Here is a 19,764-nt window from a genome sequence, read left to right on the forward strand (position 1 = left end):
TAAGGCCGGTCCTGAGCATGGTCTGGGTCCCACACATGGTGATTTGTTATAGGATGAGCTAGGTAGGGCTTTGATAGAAGCTCCAGTGACAGGATGGTTAGGATAGGCTGGAGTAGGCTTCAATGGCAACTCCAGCAGTGGGAACCTAAAGACAGTACCGGGTGCACCTCTATGGTCTATTGTCCAGAAATATGAAAGAAAAAACAATCTTAACTATGAAAGTATAATGAATGTAACTGTTGGGCAGACTGAATGGATGGTTCTGGTCTTTATCTGTTGTCATTTACTACGTTACTATATTACGTATATCCTATATAATAAAATGCTAGCCGCGCATGTGCACTCCTATCGGCGTGCTTCCATGATCAGTAGGTCTGTGGCCGCAGGAGTGCGCATGCGCGAATCCCCAGCACCTACCTACACTCGCTGGAAGGACTGGACCCAAGGCTGGACATCCTGCTCTCCTGTCGGCTCCTCTCACGAGCCGCACCAGCATCAGAGAAGGCTTCCGACGCTGGCGGGGATCGAGAGGAGCCGCGGCGACACCTCAAGGGGCGGGAAAGGAAGCGCCGAAAAAAGACTCCAGCCGCTACTTTCTTCGCGGTCCCGACTCCAAACGCCGATTCAAGCAGCGTGTGCAGCACTCTACACATGCTGCTTCGGGGCCTTCTACTGCCCTGATTTGCTCTGCCGCGTCTCTGATGATGTCATCAGGGACGTGCTAGAGTTTGTTGGGAAAGGGGAGCAGGAGAGAAGACATGCAGGAGAGAAGACACTTGCAGCAGGGGCTTAGAGGGCAAGAGAGCTGCAATTGGACAGACTGAGGAAGGAAATGTTCATATAAAGAAGGGCTGAGACTGAAGAAGGAAAGAAAATTGGAGAGACTGAGGTAAGAAATGTTCAGAGACTGAAGAAGGAAAAAAAATAGGAATAAATACCTACAGGGAAATACAAGATCAGGAGCATACAGAGAAAAAAAATACAGCATATGCAGGAATAAAGAACACATAGAGAAAGTAGAGCAGAGACCCCTTCAAGAAGAGAAAAAGAGCAAAGAGACTGGGGATGAGAAAGAGAGCAGACATGCTTGCAGGAGAAAAAGCGAGGCAGTAATGTTACAGCTGGAGAGTGCAAAGTGAGGAAGAAAGCAGAGACAGCGCTACACAGGGAAATGGAGGGGGAGAGAGATAGAAAAAAAAAAAAAAAGGCAGACATATATTCTAGCACCCGTTAATGTAACGGGCTTAAAGACTAGTATGTAAATATTGATTTCTGAAAGTCACTATTTACACGTGAAGATCCACACCATAGGATGCTTGAGTACCCCCAATATTGAGCTATTGAACAAACTCCTTCATTTTTTCCAATGAGGGCAGTGGTGCCTGGGGTGATAGCACCCCTCCTCCGCCCTCTTCTCCACCCGCCCCGCTCCTTCCTGATCCCCCCTGCCGCATGTGCACCCCCTTCCCTTCCCCCCCACCTCTTTAATTTTCCCAGAGCGAGCAGCATCATGAACCGGCTCTCCCCCTGATGTCGCTTTCTTGGCGCGGTACCCAGAAGTGACATCAGAAAGATCTGACACAGACACGGGCAGCAAGTTCATGAAACTGTTCACTCTGGGAAAAAGAGGTACGAGGGAAGGGAAGCAGCGTATGCACGTGACAGAGGGGATCGGGAAGGAGCAAGTGTGGAGAGGACGACAGGTGCCGGCATCCCCATCAAGATGGCACCCGGGGCAAAACACCCCTCCTGCCCACCCTTACTATGCCACTGAATGAGGGGCAATTTATTTTGAGTTTAGCACTCCCAGCTAATTTGAAAAGTTGGATCCTATGATCCATTCCTCACAGAGCTACCAACACCAAGCCAATAAAAAGAGTAAACGCCAAGATGCAGGATCATCTAGAGTAGAAAAACTAAGTAAGCTGGCTAAGCAATAAAGATCTCAGTACAAACCAGACAGAGCAGCCTAAGGATTGGGCTGTCAAAATGGACATCTTATGGGATCCTGCCAGATAATTGTGACCTGGATTAGCCACTGTTGGAAACAGGATATTGGGCTTGATAAATCTGCAGTCTGTCCCAGTTCGGCAGTGCTTACGTACTTACATAAAACATACCTCATTGTTCCTAATATAAGAATTCAGTAGTGAAAATGTGACTGTTACTATCCAGTGTAAGTTATTTTGTTTGCATGCATGCTACTAGTACATAATTCAGAGTTGATGACTTGGTAATTAGATATCAACAATTATGTAATTAGAGCTGTGCTAATTTTTAATTTGCAATTAGAAATGTGCAATTAAGTAGTTAGGATATGTATTCAAGGTCTGCTGTTGCAAGAAACCTATCGGGCAGTATGCGATATTCCTATAATGAGTTCAAACATTAGTCTAGCAAATTTTCTGTATAAACACAATGTGATTATGTTCTGTACTGCTAGTATGGTTTCCAGGAATGTCTACACACATACTATACAAATGTATGTGCTATTCTTTGATAGAATAGATTCTTGTATAGCGGGGATGTAGCCACTAGGTAGGCCTGAATAGGCGTGGCCTGCCCAGTTTGGACTCAGGCCCGCCTACCCAGCAGCCATAGGCCTCCAGCAGTGATTCCTACATGCCAGCAGCTGACCCGGAAGTCTTCCCTCTGACGTGTTTGCATTTTGCATCAGAGGTAAGGCTTATAGGTCAGCCTTACACTACAGGTAGTGTGTAGGAATGCTGCTGGCAACCTGAAGAGAAACAGATGCTGCACAGGCTGGTGGGTAGAAAGGGAGGGAAAGAGAGGCTGCCAGGCTAAAGGAGTGGGAAGGGAGGGAAAGAGAGAGGCTGCTGTACAGGTTGGGGGGTTGGGAAGGGAGGGAAAGAGAAAGGCCTACCCACTTTGGGCTTAGGCAGTCTAAAATTGGCTGTCTGGCTACACAACTGTTGTGTATGTATAGCCCTTGAGCAATTTTAGAAGAGCCTACTGAATATGTATAGAGAGCTCATATGCACACAGAAGTCCTTATAAAATGATCTAATTCAGTGTTCTTCAACCGCCGGTCCGTGAACCGGTGCCGGTCCACAGAAATTTCTTGCCGGTCTACAGGGCCGGCACATGCATCGGGCCCGAGACAATGTTCTCTTCGGGCCGGCTCCCTCTTCTTCACTGCTGCAGTGCACAAAGCTGCGGGCAGCGGCTCCTACAGGTGTCCTGCGCCTGAATCAGAAGCCTTCTCTCTGACGTCGCAACGTCAGAGGGAAGGCTTCCAGATGAGGTGTGAAGAGCCACTGCCCACGGCTTAGTGCACTGCAGCAGTGAAGAAGAGGGAGCTGGCCCGAAGATAACACCGGGGGCGGCATAAAATGGCCAGGCGGGAGCAGGCCAGAAGGTAAGTCGCAGCATGGAGGAAGGGAGACAACAAATTTCCCTAGCACACCCATGCATAAAGTAGGTGCTTGTACAAGGCTGTGCCTATTTCCTTGTAATACTTGTATATAATACAGAGAGGCTTATTCTAAGGTGACCTCCTAAATTTGTGCCTAACTGAATTTAGAAGCTTAAAAGTTATCCTTATAAACTGAGACCTGATATCCATTTGCCTAGATTTAGGAATTTAGTGATTGAATTGTGTCTGAGAATTTACATCTGCTGTCTATATTTTGCACTGTACGGGAAGAAATGCATTTGTTTCTTTTTCTCTGGGGTTGTACTGCATGCAGAGTCTTGCATCTTATGGATTGTTTGTATATATTAGTACTTTTAGTTTCTGGTCCTGCATTTGCATGGGGTTATCTGTGTTCTGGTAGGAATGAATGTTGAGAAGTATACAGTGTGCTTTGTGTAGTTTAATTTTGTGGTTAACCATTATGTGTTGTTAATAAGGTTATATTGTGTGTATATGTGAAATTGAATGGAAAAAAATAGTGTTACAATTAGTACTATTATGGGGGCGGGGTCTGGGACAGAGATGGGCGGGGTCTGGCCCACGACTTAACCCAGTGTTCTTCAACCACCGGTCCACAAAATAACTATTTTATTTCCGCCAGTCCATAGGTATCAAAAGGTTGAAGAACACTGATCTAATTGATCATCTATGTTGATTTATTAACCCTTTATGAAGAGTTTCATCCAAGTCGATATAGAATAGGTATAGCTTAATATAAACAACTTACATTGTAGTAATAGAAAATTGATTATTTTTCTGCCCCAGAATTAGATGGATCTGCCCAGGGCAGGGGTAGGCAATTCCGGTCCTCGAGAGCCACAGGCAGGTCAGGTTTTCAGGATATCCACAATGAATATATATAAGATAGATTTGCATGCACTGCCTCCTTGAGATGCAAATCTATCTCATACATATTTATTGTGGATATCCTGAAAACCTAACCTGCCTATGGGTCTCGAGGACCGGAATTGCCTACCCTTGGCCTAGGGTTACAAGACATCTAGGAAAACCTGGACATGTCCTCTTTTTAGATGGACTTTCCAAACCCTGCCATTTGTCTGGGATTTGGAAACCCCCGATGAGCTCCGGCTGCATCTGGAAGGCGCATGCTCCAGGCCTTTCAGACGCAGCTCGTCCGGAAGAAGTGAGGCTTTGGGGGGCAGGGCGGGAGGTAGAATGGGGTAGGGTTATGTGGAGAAAAATATGGTAACTCTAGATCTGTCTGAAAAGTGAATTGTGTTCTGAGCTCTGTATCTGGTAATGATGATATTGTCTCACAAGGTCTGTTTGATGTTTTCTGAATGGCTAATTGGGCCAGCTGAAATAGGAATAAAGGCATCTAGGTCAGGATATCCATAATTCTGTCATATTTTACAAAGATTCTGCCAGAGAACCTCTTATAAAATAAGTTTAAAGTTCTGTAATTCTACATGTGTTATTGCTACCAAGTCCAGTAGAAAAAGCAGTTTTAAATAGCTGCAGATGGGGTTATATAAACATCTTGCTCTTCTCCAATTATTCATTGGAGCAGCTTTTAAAAATCATTGCTTCCAACAGGATCAATCCCCCTCATATTCTATTCCCTCAACAGCAGCATCAAACCCACTCCCCCAATCTCCTTGACATCAATACAGAGATCGCTTTGAAGAAAGTGATGTTACCAGTGGTGTGCCTCAAGGTTAGGTTCTTAGGCCTGTTCTTTTTAACATTTTTGTAAGCAATACTTCTGAGGGGCTATCAGGTAAGATTTGCCTCTTTGTGGATGATTCCAAAATCTGCAGTAGACACCCTTGATGGTATGAATAACATGAGGAAGGAACTAGCGAAGCTTGAAGAATAGTCTGAAATTTGGCAGCTAAGATTTAATGCTAAGAAATGCAAGGCCATGTGTTTAGGCTGCAGAAACCTGAGGGAGCGGTACAGATTAGGGGGTGAAGAACTTTTATGCATGAAAGAGGAGTAAAACTTGAGTGTGATAGTATATGATGATCTTAGGTAGCCAAACAGATTGAAAAGGGGACGGTAAAAGCTAGAAGGATGCTTGGGTGCACAGGAAAAGGTATGGCAAGCAAGAAAAATGAGGTATTGATGCCTGTGTATAAAATTCTGGTGAGACCTCATTTAGAATATTGTTTACAATTCTGGAGACTGCACCTTCAAAAAGATAATAGGATGATCCTGAGGAAGGCTACTAAAATGGTGCGTGGTCTTTGTCATAAGATGTATGGGGACAGACTTAAAGATCTCAATATGTATACTTTGGAGGAAAGCAGGAGAGGGGAGATATGATAAAAATGTTTAACTATCTACATGGCATAAATGTGTATGAGGCAAGTCTCTTATTTGAAAGGAAGCTCTGGAATGAGAGGGCATAGAATCAAGTTAAAAGGAGATAGGCTCAGAAGTAATCTAAGGAAATACTTTTTTACGGAAAGGGTGGTAGATGCATGGAATAGTCTTCTGGTAGAGGTGGTGGAGACAGACTATATGAATTCAAGAATGTGTGGGACAGACACATGGGATCTCTTAAGGAGTGGAGGAGATAGTGGATGCTGTGGATGGGCAGACCGGATGGGCCATTTGACCTTTATCTGCCATCATGTTTCTGTTTCTACTATCTCCAATTGGTGTTCCCCCCAACATCAAGAATTCTCTGACCAAACAACCCAACATGAAGAGGATTCCTGACACCACCTGTCATCAGTGCCCCCAGCTAGTTCTTTTTGGTTTGCTGCATACATCTAGTAACACTATAGAAATACGTGGTAGTAGTAATAAAGGTATACAATTCTTTTTCAGTTTTTGGAGTTTCAGATAAACTCCAAAAACTGAAAGTTTTGGCACTGGAAGTCCCCTTACAGAACATACAATCAAACCACGCATGTGCATTTCATCTCTCTCTTTCTCAGCGCTTCTGCAATTCAGATGTGCTTATGCTGCTTGTCGAGGGCAGTGAAAATATCAGTGAGAAGCAGAAAAGGAAGTGTCTGTCACATTGGGAAGAATACCGGATGCTGGGGTCTACCTTGGGGTTGGCGCCCAAGAAAAAAGATCTAGGTGTCCTTGTAGGCAATATGATGAAACCTTCCACCTAATGTGCGGCAGCAGCCAAAAAAGAAAACATGATGCTAGGAGTTATTTTTAAAAAAAGGAAAGACTAAGAATGTTATAATGCCTCTGTAACGCTCCATAGTGCGACCTCACCTGGAGTGTTGCATTCAATTCTGATCTTCTTATCTCAAGAAAGATATAGCGGCACTAGAAAAGGTTCAAAGAAGAGCGACCAAGATGATAAACGGGATGAAACTCCTCTCATGAGAAAAAACTAAAAAGGTTAGGGCTCTTTAGCTTCGAAAGGAGAGAGCTAAGGGGAGATATGATTGAAGTCTACAAAATTCTGAGTGGAGTAGAACATCAAAAATTACAAAGACTAGGGGACACTTGATGAAGTTCCAAGAAAATACATTTAAAACCAATAGGAAGAAATACTTTTTTCACTCAGAGAATAGTTAAGCTCTGGAACACATTGCCAGAGGTTGTAGTAAGAGGGGATAGAATAGCTAGTTTTAAGAAAGGTTTGGACAATTTCCTGGTGGAAAAGTCCTTAGTCTGTTATTGAGAAAGACATGGATAAGCTACTGCTTACCCTGGATCGGTAGCATGGAATGTTGCTACTCCTTAGGTTTTGGCCAGGTACTAGAGACCTGGATTGGCCACCATGAGAATGAGCTACTGGGATTGATGGACCTTTGGTCTGATCCAGTAAGGCTATTATGTTCTTAATGATGAAGTTTCTGGAATCCTGTGGATTACAGGACCAGAAGTAACATGGATTCACCAGAGGTAGGTCTTGTCAGACAAATCTGATCAATTTTTTTGACTGGGTGACCAGAAAATTGGATAGAGGGAATGCACTTGATGTGTTGTATTTAGATTTTAGCAAAGCCTTTGACAGTGTTCTACACAAACGTCTAATAAATAAACTGAGTGCCCTCAGGATGAGACCCAAAATGATGGGCTGGATCAAGAACTGGTTGAGTGGAAGGTGACAGAGGGTAGTGATCAATGGAGATCGCTCTGAGGAAAGGGATGTTACCAGTGGTGTGCCTCAAGGTTCTCTTCTTGGGCCTGTTCTTTTTAACATTTTTATAAACGATATTGCTGCAGGGCTGTCGGGTAAGATTTACCTCTTTGCGGATGGTACCAAAATCTGCAATAGAGTAGACACCCAGTATGGTATGAATAACATGAAGAAAGACTTGGCGATGCTTGAAGAATGGTCTGAAATTTGGCAGCTAAAATTGAATGCTAAGAAATGCAAGGTCAGTAATCTGACTTTAATCATTCTTTCTGTACAAGATGTAAATTCTTGATAATAATGGAAGTTTCATAAAAAGAAGAAAAAAAGAAAAGAAATGCAAGACTGCAAAAAACCAAGGGAATGGTACAGTTTAGGAGGGGAAGAACTTAAGTGCACAACAGAAGAGCGGGATTTGGGTGTGATTGTATGTGATGATCTTTAAGGTGGCCAAACAGATTGAAAAGGTGATGGCAAAAGCTAGAAGGATGCTAGGGTGCATAGGGAGAGGCATGGCCATAAGGAAAAGGAGGTATTGGTGCTCCTCTATAAGACTTTAGTGAGACCTCATTTAGAATATTGTGTACAATTCTGGAGGCTGCACCTTGAAAAAGGAATGTTTTTGTTGTTTACCTGCAATTACATCACTTTCTTTTCCAGAGATAAATTAAAAAAATATTTTACATCGATATATGAACATTTCTTAAGAAACAACTGAATATTGCATGGGGTGTCCTAATTTTTTCATATGACTGTACATAGCAAAAGTGCTACTACTAGTCAGCTCCTACCTGTACTTGGTTGCAACTCATAACTAAAAACCAATGATCCTCAGTGCTGGCGTCCTGCCTCCGAATAATTCAGGGACTTTGGAATTTCATTGCATCCGGGATCAGCAAGAGTTCCTAATATGGTACCGTGAAATTGCCAAAGGTTTATTGTCTGCTCAGCATGTAATAACTCATGAAATAATTAAGGGGTCCTTTTATTAAAGTGTGCTAACCGATTTAGCAAGTGCTAATCTTTAGCGCATAAAGGACCCCTAAATAAGAGAAATTGCCGAATCAGTCTCTGTGCAGCAATTTCATTTTCCTAAGGGAAAGAGTAATTGCACTGGGAATACCAATCCTTGATGCACATGTATTATTGTTAGTGGATCCTTTTTTTTCCCCCCCATATTTTTATTCATTTTAAGAACCAACATCAAGTGCAACATAATATCAAACAGATTGCAAAATAGACAGAACTTCATTCCATCAATTGCTATAATCAGTACATATCCCTTCCCCCCTATCCACACACCCTTTCAAACAGTATAAAGACAATCAAGAGTAATACAAATAATCAAGACAAATTGCTATCAAATAATAAATTAAAGGCATATCCCCTCCCTCCCCCCTCCTGGACGTGTATAATCAAAAGACTAAAACTAATAATCAATCTTTACAAAATTTTGTCAATGGGTCAAAAACCTCCTTGAATTTCTTATAATGTCCCAATTGTATTGCACTCAAACGTTCAAATTTATAAGTTTGGCACAAGGATTCCCACCAAAAACTATAGTTTAACCTGTCCCAATTTCTCAAAATAAGCTGTATGGCAACTCCCGTCAAGATAAGAAGTAGTTTATTTTTACATGGAGTTATTGGACTATTGGCCCTCAATAATGTACCAAACAGCACAACGTCATACGTCAATGCCAATGGAACTTCCAGTATTCTATTTATTTGATCCCAAATGGATCACCAAAATTTAAGTATCAAGGGACAAAAGAAGAGCAGATGATCCAGTGTCCCTATATCAAGATGACAGTGCCAGCATCTATTTGACTTAGAACTATCTAATTTTTGTAATCTAACACGGATCCAAAAACTTCTATGCAACAACAAAAAAAAACAAGTTTCTCTCATAGATACTGACGCCGTACATCTCATCCTCCAAGTCCAAATTTGTGGCCATTGAGATGCAGAAATCTGCTGCTTTATCTCAATGCTCCAAATGTCTCTAAGACTAGTTTTGGGGGTTTTATTCAAAAATTCATCTATTAATTTATACCACTTGGCTGCCTGATGCCCCAGCAAATCTGTCTGGAAGCACAGACCCGGCAAGCTATACTGAGTTTTTAAATTTTGCCAATCAGGGAACCCCTTCTGAATGGCCTGCTTCAACTGCAACCATTTATATATTTGAGACTTTGCAATACCAAATGTTTGTTGCAGTCGTGAAAAGTCAAGCAGCTTTCCACCTGATAACACATCATCCAGTGTGTGTATGCCCGCCTGCAGCCAATGCTTCCAGAGGATCTTAGACTCGCCAATTTGAATCTTGGAATTCAACCATAAGGACTAACATGTGGATAAATGAATTGGAATAGGTATTAAGTTATTAATAAATTTTAATGTCTGCCATGTAGATAATAAAATTCTATTGTCCTTATAAATCCTAGGTAACTTGATACTTAAAACATGACACAGTCTCAAAGGATAATGAGGTCCAGTTCAAAAGGTGTATATCTCAACAGTGTCCTCATTCAATAGCAAATTCATATACACTTAAGAAGTTTGATAGACACTTTTCTCTAATATATCTCTACAGTTCATAGTCATTAATTCATCATTTCATTTCATTTTCAACTTTTCAACTCCTCTTATTTTTCAATATGGGAATGAGACTCGAAGCTGGCAGTGGATCTGAATATCAAAGCATCTTCTTGAAATAGCACTTGCGAAACGTGGATCCATGTCGGAGCCCCGTTTAACTGCCTAAACGCTATGAAAAAGATAAGTTAAAAACCTAATTCTTGCATAAAATAATTTATAGTATAAAATTAAGAATATTTAAGATAAGGAGGAGTAGGGATATGACCAATGAAAAATAAGAGGAGTTGAAAAGTTGAAAATGAAATGATGAATTAATGACTATGAACTGTAGAGATATATTAGAGAAAAGTGTCTATCAAACTTCTTAAGTGTATATGAATTTGCTATTGAATGAGGACACTGTTGAGATATACACCTTTTGAACTAGACCTCATTATAACTGGACTTTAAAATAAATAGCCATTAACAGATACATGACAATCTCAAAGGATACATGAGTTGCCATTCTAAATAAATCAATCTGGAAGATGCTCCAAGACCTCAGGAAGGATCCAATACATACCCTGACGCAGTATATAGCCTGATGGTACCTATAAAAGTTTGAGAAATTTATCCCACCCACCGCAATTGGTTTTTGTAAAGATACTAAAGTGATTTGAGCTGTTTTACCCAGCCAAATAAATTTGGTGAGAATACTATTCAATTTCTTATAAAAGGACCTCTGAAAATAAACTGGCAACATACCCATTTGGTAGCAAACCACAGGCAAAATCATCATTTTAACCGTTTGGACTCTACCCCACCAAGAAAGAATTAATGGGTTCCATTGCTCACACATTTCTGAGACCTTTAGCAATAAGGATTTTTCATTTACTTATCGTATCTTCCAGCGTTATTTTGAATCCAAATACCTAAATATTTTATACCCTCTTCTTTCCAAAGAAAAGGGAATGAGTCAAATAATCCTTTTGGACAGTGTACATTTAACGGAAGAACCTCCGATTTACTCCAATTTATTTTATATCCAGAAAATTTTCCAAATCTGTCAATCAAATCTAGTAAATGCGGGATGGTAGATTTAGGATTCCTCAAATGAAGCAAAATATCATCTGCGTAAGCAGAGACCTTATATTCCTGATCTGCATAAGGAATACCCTGAATCTCCTTTGCCTGTTTAATAGCCAATAGCAAGGGTTTCAGAACAATATCAAATAGCAAAGGGGATAATGGACACCCTTATCTAACTCCCCTCTTCAGACGAAAATGTTCTGAAAAAGTATTATTAATGTATAATCTGGCAGAAGGGGAACTATACAAGGTTTGAATCATTTGTATAAATCCGGAACCAATACCAAACCAATCCATTGCCTGATACATAAAGGTCCATTCCACACGATCAAAGGTGGTTAGTGGATCCTTAAAATGTTACCGTTTTTTCCCAACATATTGTTCAGAATAGCACTATTTTTACCAGAATTGGTAACACAAAATGCATGATGTGTCTGTTTAAGGCATCATCTTCTGAAGAGTGGAGCAACCTTTGAATATGTACATTTAAGAGATTCTTTGTAGAATGTGACCAGACACCCTGTGGGTTAGAAGAGACTTTTTTTAAAGCTTTAACTAATGGGTTTTAGTTTCTATAGTTTGAAAATTATTTTCTGATTTAATTAGGTTTGATGTTTTCAGATAATGGTATCCAAAAATAATTATTATAGAAAGTAACCACAATGAGCATCTTTCTTTTCATGAAACCATGTAATGGGACGACCGCTGTTCACAATTTATTGCAGCTATTAAATTCAACGCTTTCATTAGTTCCTAAATACACCAACAGCTATTGTCTGATTACTCATGGAGATAAGTTAATTGTAAGAGACTTCCAACTGTTATGCAAATGTAATTTAAAAAGGGATATAATTAGAGAAGTTTTAGAAGTCTCTTATTGCTGCATCCAGTATTTACTACATTTTTTTTCCTCAAGAGTAATTAAAGGGCAATTAGTTATGAACTTCAGATACAAGTTTCTTGTACATCATCTTTTGCTTTTCATTCACTCTTGCCTGATAATAAAGGGCACCTGATATCATTATAACTGTCTAGCAAATTTAACTGCAGAGAGAGAACTGCAGTTGTCTGTCAAATCTCTACACTGCTATTACTTGTGAGAACAAACCCATCCCTAAACTAATCTGCATAATGATCAAAATGGCATGAAGATGATTTGTTGACAGGTTCTGTATATTAGTCAAGTAGTTATTGCTTCTTAACATACTAGCACTGTGTGTTTTAACCATTTAGCCTAGGGCAGGAGTGGAATATTACTACTGCTTACTAGTTATCATAAGAACATAAGAATAGCCTTACTGGGTCAGACCAATGGTCCATCAAGCCCAGTATCCCGTTCTCGCAGTGGCCAATCCAGGTCACTAATAACTGGCCAAAACCCAAGTACCAAACCATGCCCTTCTGCTACCTTGAATCTGCCCTAGCTTGTCCGGCTATATAAAATCTATTGACATTTTAAATATCGCATATGTGATCATTTGAGATTTAGGGCTCCTTTTACTAAGCTGCGATAGCGGTTTAGCGCACGCTTAGCGCGCGCTGCAATGCCCTGCATGCTAGACGCTAACGCCTTCATTGAGCTGGCGTTAGTTTTTCCACATAGCGCAGGGGGCAGCGCGCGCTAATCTGCCACGCGCGCTAAAAACGCTACCACAGCTTAGTAAAAGGAGCCCTTAGATTTTTTTGCTGCTCTGCCTTTGGTGTTTATCTTTCGATTATAGTTTGTAGAGTTTTGTCTGTCATTTTTTCATACTTTCAATCCGACATGTTTCTGCAGGATTGCTGATATGTTATAAAGATACAGAAGCATCTATTTGTCTTTATTAAATAGGCTTAATATAAATGGCTTCTTTACCTCCAACTCGACTGTAATTCATATGCTGGTCTTCCCCTATATTCTCTCAAATGTCTACAACTGGTCCAATCTACTGTGGTCTATTTACTTCACCATGTTCCCCTCTCCTCTGCCTGGAGCATTGGCTTCCCCTCATTTCAAACTTGCAAGCCTTGTTTTCAGATCTCACTACTCCAAAGTGCTGCAGTACTTATCTTTCCTCTTCACTCCTTACACTCTTACCTTCTCGCTTCATTTTTCTTCTACTGTTCTTCTTGTTCTTCCCCTTTTTGCTGTCATCCACCTTGCACTACCACAATTAGTTACACTGGCCCAGAGCTTTGAAATTCACTCCCTCCTCACCTCCAGCTTGAACCCTCTTATGCTGAGTTTAAAGTAGCTCTGAAAACACACCTCTTTAGCCTTGCATACCCTGCTAACCCCTGACTCCTTCTTTTCTCTTCCCGGCAATTAATTTTGTTTTATGTGAACCGCTTAGAAGCCAGTCTTTGGCGTATGCAGCATATCAAGCAAATATAAATAAATAAATATAAATAAATAGGTTATGATAACATATTTCATCCACCCCATGTACTCATAGCCTACTTTTACAATCATGGCTGTACTGTTTTTTTTCCAGATAAAATATACCTTCTGCAGTGCAGAAAATCACTGATTGGCATTCTTGAATTCTTACAATGTAGTATGTTCTATGCAACACAAAAGTTGCATTCTGAGACCCACAATAACGCAGCATTCATGGATGCAATTTCTTTCATCCTCATAAATGATTTATATCGTTGGAGATCCTATCTGTTCAAGGCAGTGAGACGAACAAACAAGCTCAAAGCGTTGCAATCAATCAGCCACAGCCAGGTTCTTGAAAAGACAGATTTTTTTTGCATACTACAGGACTGTGAAAGACACTTATTGAAAATGGAATAAGACTATATTGGCATATATTGAGCATGAGTTTATTGGAGGCAAAGGGCCATACATTAGATCGATTGTACTACTATTACTATTATTTTAGTTATTTAAAAAATTTCTATACCGTTTATAACTAAACGGTTCACAAAGTTACATACCTATTTTTAAAACAGAATCATCATGACAAACAAATAATCCCAAAAAATCATGTTAAAACATTGTTAGAAACTAAAACCATGATAAGAATGATCGTGAACAGTTCATCAGCTTTGCCAAAAAAAGGCAATTATTAACTAGAAGAAAGCATCTACAAATAGCTGTATCTTGAGTAATTTCCTAAACATACCCTTTACACGGCAGTTTCGTATTTGGCCCACAAGTGAGTTCCATTTAAATCCTGCACAGAAGAAAGTCGGTTTACATTCGTCTTCAGTAAATCTGAATTTTCAGAATGTAATGATCTGTTTGGTGGATAACTGGACATATTAGTTTTAAACAATTCTGGGATGTTTCCATACAAGAATTGATGGCAGATCATTACTGTTTTATATTGTATTCTGAAGGCGACTGGAAGTCAATGCAATTGCTGTAGATATGGCGAAATATGATCATATTAATTATTTGTATAGCGCTACCAGATGTACGCAGCGCTGTACAGAGTTGCAAAGAAGACAGCACCTGCTCGAAAGAGCTTACAATCTAAACTGACAAGACAAACAGGATGTCATGGATACAGTTAAGGGGAACGGTTAATTTGCTGGCTGGGTTGGCGGGCAGTGGGGAGTAAGGTTATGGATTCAAGGCTATATCAAAAAGGTAGGTTTTCAGTCTGCTTTTAAACAAGGTAAGGGAAGAGGCTTGGCGGACAAACTTGGGTAATTTATTCCAGGCATAGGGGGCATCTAGATGAAAGGAACAAAGTCTGGAATTGACAGTGGAGAAGAAGGGTACAGCTAAAAGCGGCTTATCTAAGGAACAGAGTTCTCTGGGAGGTGTATAAGGAGAGAGCAGAGAGGAGAGATATGAACACACTTGCAGGTCACCAGTAAGAGCTTGAATTGTATGTGAAGGCAGATAGGGAGCCAGTGAAGTGATTTAAGGAGAGGGAAGACATGAGTGTAGCAAGGTTGGTAGAAGATGAGTCATACAGCAAAGTTTTGCACAGATTGCAAAGGGAGGGGAGGGGGGTGGCACAGCGGGATACCAGTTAGTGATCTAAGCATGAGGTTATGAGAGCATGGACAAGGGTCCGGGTAGTGTGCTCAGAGAGGAAGGGGCAAATTTTGGTGCTGCCGCAGAGATAGAAGCAACAGGCCTTAGCAGTTTGTTGGATGTGAGTAGAAAATAAGAGTTCGGAATCGAAGACAACTGCAAGGTTGTGAGCAGAGGAGACTATAGAATGTAGAAGATTATAGAATCATGCTAATCAGCAGTGCGCATCATAACATTTAGGCACTCCCATTTATGTCAAGGAAAATCAAGCTTACATGCCTGCACCTAACCTGTGCATGCACTGGGCATATTCTATAACAGTACGCCTAATTTTTAGGAATGCCCACAATCCACCTATGCTCCTCCCCTGGACACACCCCCTTTTCAGCTTCATGCACTAGAAGTGACGTGCATCACTTTATAGAATGTACCTATCCAAGTTGTATGTGCAACTTCTAATTAGTGCAAGTTAGCCAACTGTTAGATGTTAATGCTGATCAGGCCCATTAAACAATTAAGTTGTGTGCACAAATCAGCTCTGTGCACCGATTTGTGCACACATCTTATAGTGCTATGGCCCCCATTGTGCTTATACTGTACAGTGGGAGATAAGGGACAATCAACTGTATGATTAAAAAATCTGTCTAGAGGTCTGTCTATGACATTGTAGTACACTTCTCCCTCGGTATTTGTTGTGATAGGGGATTAACAGACCCGCGAATACAGAAAAAATGCAAATAACTTTTTCATATGTTATTCGCTGTTTTCTATTAAAAACCATCGTGAATATGGTGAAACCGTGAATAACATGGTGGGAGACCTGGCCTGTTCCTGAAGGAGAGGCAAAACATGGTGAAGAAAGTGCTGGAAATCAGCAATTTTCTCTGTAAACGCTTGGAATCAGCGATTTCTCTATGCAAGCTGATGTAATGGGGGGGGGAGAAGCCATAAAGCTAAAAACTGCGAATAATCGAACTACGATTGCTGAAACTGTGAATACGGAGGGAGAAGTGTATATGGAACTTTAAGATCCTGTGACTTTAAGAAACTGACTTTTTTTCTGCCCAGAGTATATCATTTTAATTGACATTTTGAGAAGTTAATGACCATGTACCTTGTGTACATGAAAAATTCTGTTAACTATAGAACAATGTGATTTTCTTTCACTAGCTAAGAAAAAGAAACCTAAGCTGTTAAACAAGTTTGACAAGACAATCAAAACTGAACTGGACGCTGCAGAAAAGTTGCGTAAAAAGGTGGGTTCTTAATTCTTGTGTCACACTACGCTGAAAATAAAAAAAAAGTGTCCAGCCAAAAATCAGGTATTTGGGCTAGACACTCCCCATTGCCTGAAAATTCATTGATATACTTTTGGCAAAGTTCTCATAGTTCTATAGGGTCAACTGTTCTTATACCAGCTTTTTGTACTGAAAATATATTGGAAAAAGCATTTTTATAAAGGACTGATTTTATAAAAATTTATTAAACAATCTTACAACTTATTCCATTGGGTCCCCTTCAAAGTACTCCCCTTCCCTACGTATACACTTTTCCCAACATCATTTCCACTTCTGGAAACAGTCCTTAAAAGCATCTTCAGGAATCGCCAAAAGTTGCCTTAGGCATCTGAGCCAGTCAGGGCCTTAGACTTCTACACCGGGAAGGGGAAGGCCCACCATTTTCCAGTGGCAGGCCTGCTAGCCAGAGGGTATATACCTCCCTATACCTCCCTCCGGCCGGTCCTTCTGTTTAAAAGGTGGAGGGGGAGTTGGGAGGGTGATCTCCCTTTAGGGGGATTGCAGGGTAGGTGGGGGGTCAGCAGGTGGAGGGGTGGTTGATGGGAGGGTTGGGAGGGGGTTGGTTGGTTGCCGGGTGGGGAGTGTTTTGTAGGGGGTTCTGGCAGGAGGGAGTGGGCATCCAAATTAGATTGTCAGTCCAAAATTAGATTGTAAGCTCTTCTTAGCAGGGACCATCTATTGAATGTTAAATGTACAGCACTGCGTACACCTTTCAGTGCTATAGAAATGATAAATAGTAGTAGTAGTGTATAACACATGTACAACATCTGTGCCATTAAAAAGAAGAAGCCCTAACACCAGTAACACCCATGTCACTGCTGTTAGGGCTTTGTGCATGTGTCAATCGCTCACTGAGTGATTGATCTGTCAGGTTTACGTGCAGATTATTTGCATACAAATGTGGTAGTGCATTGATTGCTGTTCCACAATCGGACAGAAAATCAGCCAACAGCAATCCAGTCGGTATTACCAACTGACTTTAGTGTATCTAGCCCTAAGTGCTTATGGGCTCTAGTAATTGATTGTCAGCACCTAATTGACTTCCAGTACCTAATTGACTAATTTTTCACACATATCCGGGATCTGTGACCGAATTTGGGTAACTTATACAGATTCCAGTGGTATGTGTGCACTCATATCGATGGACATTTGTTTCAATGGACAACCTATCCCTACCGTTCTCGCACCTGTTTTTTGTTAATACACATCCACATGCCACCTCGCTTTTTTTGTGTTCCCATGAATCCCATGTGGGAACTCCTTCAACAGTTACTATACAGCCTAGTGCATTACTCTGTCTCCGTGCACTTGTTTGACATGTAGACTCTACTGTATCCAGAAGACAGGAATGAAGATTAAACAACTTGACTTCCTCCCTGCTGTCACTCTCCTTGCTAATAATGAAGAGATGTACCAATTCAACATGTCAAGCTGTAAGGCTGATCTCTCTGTCTTCAGGCTACAGGATACTAAAGTAGCAATCCTTCTTGGGCTTCTAAGCCAGTATATTTTTCTTGTGTCTTGTCAGATTTTTTTCTCCTGTTCCCTTAGACTTCTTGCTCAGTCAGAACTAGGATCTGGCTGCATGAGCCTTCATTTTTAACAATCCAAGGATTCTGTATTTTATGGGAAAATCCACTGCTTATTCCTAGGATAAGCAGCATAAAATCTGTTTTATTTTTGCCAGAATTCTTGTGACCTGGGTTAGTCACTGTTGGAAACAGGATACTGGACTTGATGGACCTTCGGTCTGCCCTAGTATGACTCTTATGTTCTTATGTCCTCTTTGAGCTCCAATAAACCAGTCGTCACAGTCCTTGGCAAGAGCTGTGCCACCTATATTCTTTCTATAACCCCGATGACATAGAACCTAAATTTGGCCATATCATTGTGTAATGACTAAGACTACCTCTTCTCAGAGTCTGTCAGTGCTGCCTTTGCAGCATCCTGAGCTCAGTTTTTGTAGAACTTTAAAATAATTGGATGCTAAGTATCCTTACATTATTTCAGGGTTCTTTCCTAGAGATACTTAAACCTCTTTATTTTTCATTCTCAACTGAAATCTTCATCCATTCTGATTACTTCTTGCAGTGTCCTTTCCTAGAGATATTTGACCTATTCACTATTTATTTTCAATAGAACTCTGTTGAAATTCTGTTTAAGTTAATGTATGAATATTTCTGCTAAAGATCTGCATTCACAAACTTGAAGGGCTGAAGTTAAAACCCAAAGTGGTGAACTGGATTAGATACTGGCTATCAGACAGACGCCAGAGGGTGGTGGTTAATGGAAGTCGCTCGAAGGAAGGAAGGAAAGGTGAGTAGTGGAGTCCCTCAGGTTTCGGTGCAGGGGCCGATCCTGTTCAATATGTTTATGAGTGACATTGCTGAAGGATTGGAAGGAAAGGTTTGCCTTTTTGCTGATGATACCAAGATTTGTAACAGAGTAGATAACAAGGAAGGAATGGAAAACATGAAAAAGGATCTGCAAAAGTTAGAGGGATGGTCTAATATCTGGCAATTAAAATTCAATGCAAAGAAATGCAGAGTAATGCATTTGGGGATTAATAATAGGAAGGAACCGTATATGCTGGAAGATGAGAAGCTGATATGCACGGACGGGGAGAGAGACCTTGGGGTGATAGTGTCCGAAGATCTAAAGGCGAAAAAACAGTGTGACAAGGCGGTGGCTGCTGCCAGAAGGATGCTGGGCTGTATAAAGAGAGGCGTAGCCAGTAGAAGAAAGAAGGTGTTGATGCCCCTGTACAGGTCGTTGGTGAGGCCCCACTTGAAGTATTGTGTTCAGTTTTGGAAACCGTACCTGGCAAAGGACATAAAAAGACTTGAAGCGGTCCAGAGGAGGGCGATGAACATAATAGGAGGTTTGTGCTAAAAGATATATGAGGAGAGACTGGAAGCCCTGAATATGTATAACTTGATAGTGAATCAATCACTGTTTAAAAACCAGCCACAGAATCAGCTAACAGCGATTGAGTCGCTATCTTTAGTGAAGCTGGGCCTCGGTCCTTACCTCAGTAACCTTCTTTCTTGTAGATGTGTCTAGTGGTCCTGAAGCCCCACCCTGTGTTTGGGCTCTGCCTGCCTTCTGCCTTAGGGAATTCTTCAAATCCTATCTCTCAGAGGAGCTGGGAGGATAAATTAAAAAAAGAAAGAAAGAAAGATGGTGCTTAGGTACAGCCTTATAACCATACAGTTTGGTTTCAGTTTCTGCTTGATAGCAGGTCATGCGAGTAGGCTACAAGCTCAATACATAATTAGTGCTGATTGTCAAGTTTGGATGTTATAACA

General features: G+C 40.9%; 1 protein-coding gene across 5 annotated transcripts in view; it reads left to right on the plus strand.

Annotated features, from left to right (window-relative positions):
• The window catches only part of ASPH (aspartate beta-hydroxylase), a 456,780-nt gene that overhangs the window by 329,484 nt on the left and 107,532 nt on the right, over positions 1-19,764 (plus strand). For all 5 annotated transcript variants that reach the window (XM_033933439.1, XM_033933442.1, XM_033933441.1 and 2 more), the window contains one exon: positions 16,329-16,414. In XM_033933439.1, coding sequence (XP_033789330.1) covers positions 16,329-16,414 — 86 coding nt within the window. The remainder of the gene's footprint in view (positions 1-16,328; positions 16,415-19,764) is intronic.

Source organism: Geotrypetes seraphini, chromosome 2 (assembly GCF_902459505.1).
Source record: "Geotrypetes seraphini chromosome 2, aGeoSer1.1, whole genome shotgun sequence".
Lineage (NCBI taxonomy): Eukaryota > Metazoa > Chordata > Amphibia > Gymnophiona > Dermophiidae > Geotrypetes > Geotrypetes seraphini.